The sequence below is a fragment of the Equus przewalskii genome, chromosome 15, assembly GCF_037783145.1.
Source record: "Equus przewalskii isolate Varuska chromosome 15, EquPr2, whole genome shotgun sequence".
NCBI classification, from domain to species: domain Eukaryota; kingdom Metazoa; phylum Chordata; class Mammalia; order Perissodactyla; family Equidae; genus Equus; species Equus przewalskii.
This window is the reverse complement of record NC_091845.1, coordinates 48304249-48314495: the sequence shown is the minus strand read 5'-3', so window position 1 is coordinate 48314495 and position 10247 is coordinate 48304249. Positions and strand designations below refer to the sequence as shown.

At 52.0% G+C, this 10247-nt stretch overlaps 1 protein-coding gene across 4 annotated transcripts in view; it reads right to left on the bottom strand.

The window, feature by feature from the left end:
* The window catches only part of SCN5A (sodium voltage-gated channel alpha subunit 5), a 99475-nt gene that overhangs the window by 5335 nt on the left and 83893 nt on the right, over positions 1–10247 (bottom strand). For all 4 annotated transcript variants that reach the window (XM_070577232.1, XM_070577231.1, XM_070577230.1 and 1 more), the window contains 6 exons: positions 8447–8569; positions 6369–6650; positions 4126–4179; positions 3341–3482; positions 2586–2686; positions 1346–1616 (listed from right to left, as the gene is read on the bottom strand). In XM_070577232.1, coding sequence (XP_070433333.1) covers positions 1346–1616; positions 2586–2686; positions 3341–3482; positions 4126–4179; positions 6369–6650; positions 8447–8569 — 973 coding nt within the window. The remainder of the gene's footprint in view (positions 1–1345; positions 1617–2585; positions 2687–3340; positions 3483–4125; positions 4180–6368; positions 6651–8446; positions 8570–10247) is intronic.

Here is a 10247-nt window from a genome sequence, read left to right as displayed (position 1 = left end):
ACTAGGGTGACTATAATAAAAATACAGACAGTAACAAGTGTTGGCAAAGATGTGGAGTAATTGGAACCCTCATATATTGATGATGGGAATGTAAAATGTTGCAGCCACTTTGGAAAACAGTTGGGCAGTCCTCAAATTTTTAGATTAATAGTTTCCAGGGGCTGGGGAGAGGGAAAATGACTGCTAAATGGGTACAGAGTTTCTTTTGGGGGTGAGGAAAGGTTCTAAAATTAGATAGTGGTGATGGTTGCACAACTCTGTAAATATACAAAAGACTATTGAATTGTATACTTTAAAGGGTGAATTTTATGATATGTGAATTATATCTCAATAAAACTGTTATTAAAAAAAGAATTTGGGCTCTGAGGTAAAACAGGCATGGGTGTGTGCCATGGTCTGAATGTCTGTGTCTCCCCCAAATTCATATGTTGAAATGCCAACCCCAAAAATGATGGTATTAGGAGGTGGGAACTTTGGGAGATACTTAAGTTGTGAGGGTGGAGCCCTCATGAATGGGATAAGTGCCTTATAACAGAGGCTCCAGAGAGCTCCCTAGCCCCTTCTACTTTGTGAGGACACAGCAAGAATGTGCTGGCTATGAATGAGGAAAAGGACCCTCACCAGAAAACATGACCATGCTAGTGCCTTAATCCTGAAATTCCAGCATCCAGAACTCTGAGAAATACATTTCTCTTGTTTATAAGTTACCCAGTCTGGCAATTTGTCCAAACGGACGAGGCGTGAATCCTATCTCTGCTCCTCTCTAGTTGTATCATCTCCCTGTCTCTGTGCTGACTATATAATGTGAATTGCATGAGGTGGGTGATGTCTGAAGGAGCCTGGCACACCCCTCGGTGGCTGGACTTCAAAATTTTCCATATCCAGGGAAAACTTCTACCCTGGAGGGCCACCTGCCTCCCAACCCTGGAGACTCAGCTCACCCTGAGTGAGCCTCTTCCTCCTTCAACCTAAGGTGCAGGCTTTCCCTTGGAGGGCAGGGAAGCCCCCACAGCCCCAACTCCCTTTCCCAGGCTCATCCTTGAAGCTCTCCAAGCAGAGAGCTCTGTTCTAGGATTCCACAGAGGGTAGAGCCAGGAAGGAGTGCTGGGTCTTGGCCAGGTTGGTCCCCTTGGCCTATGTGGACCCTCACAAAGTTCTCTCTGGAGGGGTATGTGTGCATGTATTTGTGTGTGTGTATGCACGTGTGTGACAGAAGGACAAGTGAGGAATGCAGAGAGAGAAGAATGTAGGAGCCTAGTGTACTTGGCATTAAGTATGGACCCAGGGCTGGAGGAGAGGCCTGGCCTGGAGAAGGCTTCTCTGTTCAGCCGACTTGCATACCCACCCACGATGGAGAGGATGACAACCACGAAGTCGAAGATGTTCCAGCTGTTGGTGAAGTAGTAGTGGCGCAGGGCAGTCATCTTGATGATACACTCGCCTGTGAAGATGGCTACAAAGAGCAGGTTGATCTTGGCCAAGATGTTGACCTTCTCAGGGCTCTGGTCATCTGTCTCCACCATCATGGTCACCATGTTCAAGCAGATGAGAAACATGATGGTGACATCGAAGGCCTGCTTGGTTACAATGTCGAATAAGAAGCCCTGGTACTTGTTCTGAAAGGAAGGGTAAAGGATAGACTCAGTAGGGACCTAAGACAGGCTAGCAGACCCCCTGTTGCTGCCTCTCGGCTCAGACCACCAATCCTCCTACTCCACCCTCTGTGGCCAACACACCAGCTATACTGTCATGGTGAGAGGAAGAAGTCAGGAGGCTGAAGCAGCCTGACTTTCCTGCTTAAACCTCCCTGGGCTTCGAGGCCCAGCCCTGAGGCTCCTTCTTCCCTGAGGCCTTCTCTGATGGATCTTCAGGAAGGGATTTCTCCTACCCTCAGTTTTGTTAGCACATCATACATTGTGCTTCTCTTTTTGTTCCCACTGTCTGAAGGCTCAAGGCCAAATTTAAAGTTTAATCCTAGTAATTGTACCAGCCCTCAGGTTCTCCACCCCTTTTATGGAATTGATTTTATTTATTCCACTAACTACATTTATATTTGTCTTCAATTGTACACCACTCCAGATTATTTTAGGGAAAAGAGAAGATTATAAATAAGTGAAAACACACACACACACACACATTTTTTTTGGAGAACGGCTTGATGGGGCCAAGGGAATCAGCCTAGCAAAGAATCCAGCACCCCTCCTGGTCCCACCCATCAGGTGACTCTACTGCTCAGGGGGTTCAAGGATGAGGTTATGAAGGGGGAAAGGGGCTGTGAAGACTGCCCTGCTCTCCTGGGGAAAGCCTGCACCCTTGCAGGGGAGGAGGGGGCTCACTCAGAGGCAGATGGGTTCCTGATTGAGGGGAATATCCCCCGGTTGCCACAGCTGTCTCCTGCCTTCCTCACTATCTCCATGAGACTGAGACTGTGTGTCAGAAGTCCCTCCTTCCCTGGACTGGCTGAGGGCCCCAGGCTTGGCTTAAGACTGTGAAGAGGCCCCAACAGCTGATTGTGTGGCATGGGGACATCCCAGGGACCCCCAGAAAATCCTCCTCACTCCTGGTGAATAGCAAGCCTGGCTCACCAGGGGCCTTGGGATGGGCTTCTGGGGCTTCTTGGAGCCCAGCTTCTTCATGGCGTTGTAGTACTTCTTCTGCTCCTCTGTCATGAAGATGTCCTGGCCCCCTAAGTGCAGAGAGACAGGCACCAGCCTCATTTTAGGGTTCTCAGGGGCTCCAGCAGGGAGGGCAAGGGATCTTGCCTCCTTGATGAGGGTGCCAGGGTTGGCGGCTTCCTCTCCCCGTGGAGAAAAGTATGTCCCTATTCTGCACCAGAGATTCCTCCTCAAATCTGCTTTACCAGGGTCCCTGTCCCCATTCACCTTGAGATCTTTCTGGCTTTGGGACCTGCAAATCCAGTCCACACGCACCATGCTCTCTCCTGCCCAGTTCAGCCAGGCTGGAGATTCTCTCTTCCCACTTGGTTTGCCTGCAACCCAATCATGGCCCATCTGATGGAGCTCTGGGAAGACCCTAGCCTCTACACAGGACCCCCTCATTGTCCCTGATCATGGACTAGGTCAACAGTCCCAATCCTCACCCCTGCTTCTCAGGAGCCTCATCTCTCAGGTAGACTAGGGCAGGTGTGGGGCCCCTTGTTACACTCTCACAGACCAAGGCATGTGACATCATGGACACACCCCTCTCCACTCTATTCCAGCAGAAGCGAGAAGAGGACCATGCCCAACAGGAAGACAAAATGGGGCCAGGAGCCAGAATGACTCCTCAGTCCCCTGCACCCTGCCACGCCATGCCAGCCCAGGGGGAGGCTGTGATCTACGTATCTTTTTCTTCTGCTGGTTGAAGTTGTCAATGATGACACCGATGAAAAGGTTCAGGGTGAAGAAAGACCCGAAGATGATGAAGATGACGAAGTAGATGTACATGTAGAGGTTGTATTCCCACTGGGGCTGCTCTTCAAACTGCGGGGGAGAAATCAGACAGGGACATCAGACAGGCAGGATTGGGGGGGAGGGGCGGGCTGGGGGGCCCACTCTGTGGGAGAGAGGGTGTGTCCAGAGGAAGGTCACTAATACAGGGGTGTGTGTCTGTGAGCACAGAGCAGGGCCAGGGATGGGTGGGAATGGAGTTGAGAAGAGTGCATGATGACAGTTGAGGAGAGGAGGCATGCTGGGCTCAGGGCTGGCATAGTGTCACTGTACGGCTTCTGCCCCGGGCCATTGGGAGGTTTGAGTATATTGGGCATCTCCCAATCTTCAATGAACTGTCAGTGTGACTGGGTGGCATACAAGGACAAAGAAGAAACTTGACTTGCGTCTCTGTTGCTTCCACCCCATCCTCCTGGTGTAAGACTTTAAGATTCAAGTAAATTATAGTGAATTTAATTTGAAAGATATTAGAGAATTTTGGGATTCCTTGGGAGACCACACAGTCTTGCCCCAGGGCCAGGCCTGGGCATTCCAGAGAGGCTCAACTCCAGGTTGACACAAGGGATCTGGCCCCTATGGGGTGGGCTTTCAGACGTGGACACTGATTCCCTGGCGGCCCAGCAGCCGGGAGCCTCAGGTGCTTGACTTGGTGGGAGAAACCAGTGAGGCAACGTACCCCCCTGGAGTCCACAGCTGCATACATAATGTCCATCCAGCCTTTAAATGTTGCCTGGAAAGAAAAGACAGGAGTAAGAAAATTATTTAACTCGGCACCTATCGAGCTCCTTAGGGTTCCTGTCTGCACAGATGAGGCCAGGAAATAGCCTCCTACAAGAAGCAAGCAGCCCACCCCACCCCTTCAGCCGTGTCCGAATAGCTGGGAGTCAGGGAAAGGCCTTCTTGTTCAGGGCAAGGGGTGGAGGGGAAGCCAGCAGAGCAGATACCCCAAGAAGGCCACACAGTGGGGGAATAAGCTTCTTGATGTTGGCCAAGAGACTGATGAGGTCTGCCCTTCAGATCCACATTCATTTCAGATTCTAAAATGATGAGAATCCTATAAGCAGGTGTCAGAGCCAGAGAGGTGGGGTTTGAGCTCTCTGTTCTGGCTTAAGGTGGATCCCAGGCTGACCTGGTCCCCTCTGTCATGCACCTCAGAGAACCTTGTAGCTTCTGCTCCATGGCCTTTTAAAGGAAATCCCTGAAGAATTCCAACCGTCCCTGTACTTAAGGGGGTCCTTTGGCCAGTGGTGTGTTGGTAAATAGCTAACAAATGGCATTCCAGAAGAGAAAAAGCCCTGATTGTTGTGTCTGCCAACTTCTCTGAGTAAACAGTCCCACCCTGGCTGGTTTTAGGTGGCCAGTTTGTCGTCACTGAACACAGAGTTGGGAAGAGACGCCTCGGAGCATGGCATTGCAGTATTTCCACTGTATGGGTACAATAAATGTAAACAACCTCAAGAGCACAGATAGTAATAAACGGGAATGATGAGTTGTGATTTTGTTGTAATATTATTTAGTTAATTTTAAGTTTATAAAATCTAATTTTTAATAATGGCTTGCAAAATATCTGAAAATGTAAGAATCAGCTCTTGTGAGCCCACACAAGCTGGCTCTAGCACACCACACCAAGGCAGGAGAGAGGGAGGTGGAATGCGATGGTGCTGGCTGCACTGTCTGCCCGTCTGGGCTGCTGTGAAGACTCAGAAAGAGCCTGAGAGTCATGCTTGGTGGTGAGACCGACTGTCCAGTGGGTCCCACTTGTGTCCTTGGCAAAATCCAATCCTGCCCCGAGCCTCCTTTCAGGGCACAAGCTCGTCCACACAAACTTTCCATGTCTGAGAGTTTTAGGAGGCAGGCAGGGCACATGGGGAAACAGAAGCTGCTCCAGAGAGCGCAAGCTACTTCAGCTCCCTGTGCCACGGGGCCCTCACCTGTAAAGAGAGGCCTGGAAGTGCTTTGGAAACTGCTGGGGAGCCCCAATGTCACGAGGTATTCGTGACTGAAATCTTTCCAGCCACTGTGCGGTTCTCAGCCTACGAAGGGGCCTTTCCTTCCAAGTTCTGACATTCAGAGGGACGGTCACAGGGATGGCAGGCTCTCTCGGTTTGGCTCTAATCCTGTTCTCCACGAGGCATTTCAGGGAAGTCTCTGGAGAAAGCTACTACTGGGATTTAAGGGGCAGGTGGAAGTGGAGTGGATCCACATTAAGTTTTCAGGGAAGAGTCCACTGAGTTTTCCTTTGTTTTGGGGACTAGCGACAGACGCCTGGGCTTAAGATTGGGAATGCAAGAAAAGCAAACTGCAGCTTTGTGCGTTATGGTTCTGTTTGCATTTCTGTTGTCAGGGATATTTGTTGGTTAATTTTATGGCATGTGTTATAATCACTGAAGCCACCATGCTAACAAATCAATGGAAACTCTAAAAAGACTAGGTAGGGCTGTGTGAGTTTAAAGATCACGCATCTTGCACATCAGAGTTGGAAGTAAATATATTCTTTTAAACAACGCAGGAGGTATCACAACCTTTTATAAAAGAGGGGTGGCCAGAGTCACAATTTGCTACTAGTTCAGTCTCTGGGTGGCTATGGTCGTTCATTTTTAACCTGTGTCATTACACTGCCAAACTGAGAGCGTGAGGAGGTCAGCCTGACTCCTGGATGCGGAGCTGGTTCTGCCACAGTGCTGACCCCCATGCCAGGCATCCTGGAGAATGTGGCATCAGCTCTAGAACGGAAGATCTGGGGACATCCCAAGCAGCCAAGAAGCGTCTGGAAAATTCTTAGCCTCCTTTGGGCAGTGTGACTCTGTTGTGAGGATTCAGAGTGGCCTCACTGTCCCCCTCCTGCCCACACCACGAGGGAAGGCGCCTGTTGCTGGAGAGCCAATGGGAGGAAGCAAGTCCCTCCTCTCCAGGACTTACCACCTGCAGAAGGGCCAGGTACCCGGCCCCCACGTTGTCAAAGTTGACTTTCACCTTGGTCCAGTACAATTCGCCAGTCACGTTGAAAGACTCACAGTCGCTCTTATTGTTCACGATGGTGTAGTTCAAAGGCAGGTCTCCCTCAGTCTGGTTGATGCACCTCCCAAACTTCCCTGCGAATAGGTTCACGCCCATGATGCTGAAGATGAGCCAGAAGATGAGGCAGACGAGGAGGACGTTCATGATGGACGGGATGGCGCCCACCAGGGCATTGACCACAACCTCAAGTGGACGGAGAAGAGGCTCAGTTCTTGGGGGTGCCCAGAGCATATGCCCTTTGTAAGAACCCCCTCCAGCTGCTGAACTCCCTGGCTGCAGGTCCCTGTGGGGGCAGGGGTATAGAATACTTCCTGTCCCCAGAGAAGGGCAACCCATGGCTGGAAGCCGTGGTGGGGAGTCAGGGGAGTCAGGGAGAACACACAGCTTTTTCTTTGCACCCTAAAGTCTGACGCAACTCCAGAACATCTGCCTTTCCCTTCTTGGGCCTGCCCTGAATGCATGACATTCAAATTTAATTTTCAACTGGGTCTCTGCTGCTTGAGTATGCCAGAAACTGATGGGAATGCCTCTGGAGACACATTCTCTGAGCTAAGTCTCTGGTTTATTTTGGGGCTGCTGCTACCAGGATGGATGAGCTTTTTTCCCCTAAAGTATGCCCAGGGGACCTCATGTGTATGTCTGGAGGGTGCTGACAGTTCTTCAACGCTGTGGTGAGAGCAGAGCTGGGAGAGCATGTGCTGTGGGTGCCCCCCTGTGCCTCTGCCCTCCCAGGGAGTGGCTCTCCGACCCCACAGAGCCACAGCCTCATGCTCTGCATCTAAACTCACAGCACCCAGGAGAAGCTTCCTTGGCAAAGGCATATAGGGCGCTCTACTCCACTGAGGAACCAAATCCCCAGGTGTCCAGGAGCCAGGAACATGTTTGCCATGCAGACTGGAAGTGAAGCTGGTGTAGTCTGTGTGGTAGGCATGGTGCCAGGACGGGTAATGCCGACACAGGCAAACAAGAGGGGTTCCTGGTTCCCTGGCAAGCACGATGAACCCAGAAACGAAGTGGGAAACCCAACTCTCAAGTTTGCCCTTGGCTGGCTCTGTAGCCGAAAGCCATGGCAGAGGCATTCCTGGCAATGAGCATCTCCCCCATGTCCTTCTGGAATCAAATATCCTTGCTCCCAAAGATACATTTAACTTGGGTCAGACTGTTCACTTGTGAATGATTTTCTATGAGGAGTGAGTGATTCGTTTCTCCATGAATTGGGGGTGCGGGCAAAGTTCACAGCCATCAACCAAATGGGGGCTGCTGAAGACACAAGAGAACTGTGGACATTTTGCAAAAACAAAAATAAAAAATGCACGCACACAAACACACACACGTTTGTTTTCTTGCTATAATTATGAGTAATGTTTTTTCTTGGTGGGCTTTTAAATTTGCTTTATATGTGCACATTCTTTGGTAAAATTTGGTGACATGAAAAATACATAGGGCTCTGCACTTAGAAAGTAGTGAAGAAGAGTTTCCTAAGCAAATGCAAACTGGTATCTGACGGTGAGAATATAGCTTGCTCCTTCCTTGCTCCCTTTGCCCTCACTATCACTCCTGCATCGCAGACAACAGGAAAGTGGCCTGGAGGGCACACGGAGCTGGGCACACACAAAGACGAGGCCCTGCAGGAGAGCAAAATCAGAGGGGCCTGGGGCCAGTGGGGCTGGGCTGCAGCTGAGACACCTGCACCCAGCGCCTCACTTCCTCTCTTTGATCCACCACTCTCCTGGCCTCATGGAGCCCCTGGGGCTGGAGATGACAGGCCTTGGGGGAGGGTTCTCATAGCTCTCCAGCCTCTCAGTGCCTCCAAACTCACCTGTGCCTCTCCAGCAGATGCTGTACCATGTTCCTATCAAGTCATGGGGGCCCCAGACCCAGCTCCAGGCTGGGCCGCTTGCTCAGCAAGCTGAGACCGGGGGTCCCCTCAGTGGAGTCACCTCCTGCTGCCCCTGCAGGAAGGCAGCTACTCCTCTTACCCTCATGCCCTCAAAGCGGGACAAGGCTCGCAGGGGTCGGAGCGCACGCAACGTCCGCAGCGACTTGATGGGGCCCATCTCAGCAAAGCCCAGGGTGTTGGCCACCAGGCTGATCAATGAGACCTGTGGGAGGCAAAGTGGGGTGAGGACATCAACATAGCTCCCGAGACAGGTAGTGGGGCTTGCGTGAGAGAGCCAGCAGGCCTTCCCCATGTCCAATCTTTACCATGCCTGGCTGCATCGTCTTCACAGGCCATCATGCACTGGGCAAGCTTCCTGGGGCCCAAGAGGCTGGGGGTGAGCCAGTGCATCCTGGCTGTCAGACATTTACCGAGAGCTTGCTATGTGCACTTCACATGCTTGTCTGCAATAGCCCCACTACCCCCAGGACTAGGAATGCATCAAACCTTTTCCACAGGTGAGCAAACTGAGTTCCGAAGCCACCCACTGGTGGGGAGGGGCAGGGACACAAAGTCTGGGTTTCTGGTCCCCACGTGCTTCCTTTCAAGTCAAATTCTTGTGCCTTTCCCTTCCCTCCCCACAAAAAGCCTCTTTTTGGAAGAAAAGATCATCTTGGTTGAGTATGAGCAGACAATTTCCCCAAAGCTGGACTTCGCCACATTCCAACATGGTCAAAGAAGGGAGACACAGGGGAAGATGCTGTTGGTAACGGGAGCCTCAGCTCTTGTTCCCTCTGTCCCATCCCCACTGGGGCATTTCCACCCCGTGAACTTTATCCTTCTAAAGCTCTGCGGGCATCCAGTCCCCGCTTCCTTCACTGCTGGCCTGTGATCAGATGCTGGAAATGGCCTCCTGCCTGACCTCCCCTGCAACTGCTGTTAACACTACCCTGGCACTCAGGGCAGCCTGGGGGTGGAGAGGGCGGGCAGGGACCTGACTCCCACAGCCTCCTCCCAGGCTTAAGCTTGGAAGCACTGCGTTGGGAGAGGGCTGGGCAGAGGGGCTCAGAGGAAGACTCCCAGGATCAACTTCTGTGCTGCCCCCACTCACCCCTCGAGGATGCTGGGTTGGTGGTCCCCATTCCTAGAGAGGCAGACGGACATCTCTCAGAGACCTCTTCCTGAGGGCAGGGCCCCAGAGACCAGGTCCGGACAGTCAGCCTGCCTAGTTCCCAGCAGGCCAACCTTGTCATCTCCATTCTTTCCAGAGCTTCCCCCACCTGCTCCACCCACGGTCCCCCCATCTCGGTCGATGGCAACTCCATCCTTCCAGCTGCTCAGGCCACAAGCCTTGGCGTCATCCCTGCCTCCTCTCTGTCTCTCACACCCTACATCCAACCCATCAGGATTTCCTGTTGGCTCTGCCTTCAAAATACATCAGAAGTCCAAAAATTTCTCACCACTTCCACTGCCACCATGCTGGCCAGGCCAGCGTCATCGTTCCCTGGATCACTGCCACAGCCTCCCAACTCTTCTCCCTGCTTCTGCTCGAGTCCCCGCCCCCACCTCCCACCCCCACCAAGGATTAAAAGGTCACCCTTTAATAACAGGAGTCAGTTGATGTCACTCTTCTGTTCAAAGCCCTCCAAGGGCCCCCCATTTCATGCTCAATAAAGGCCCATGTTTTCCAAAGGCTGCACCCTTCTGCCCCAGGCAGGCCGGCCTCATTGCCTGCACTTCCCTTCCTCATTCACTCTGGCCTCCTTGCAGCTCCTCAAGTATGCCAGGCAGGCTCCCACCACTGGGCCTTTGCACTGCTGTTCCAACTTCTGCTTGGAATGTTCTGCAGGCATCTGCCTGGCTAACTCCAACTTCCTTCAAATCTGCTCAAATGTGGCCTC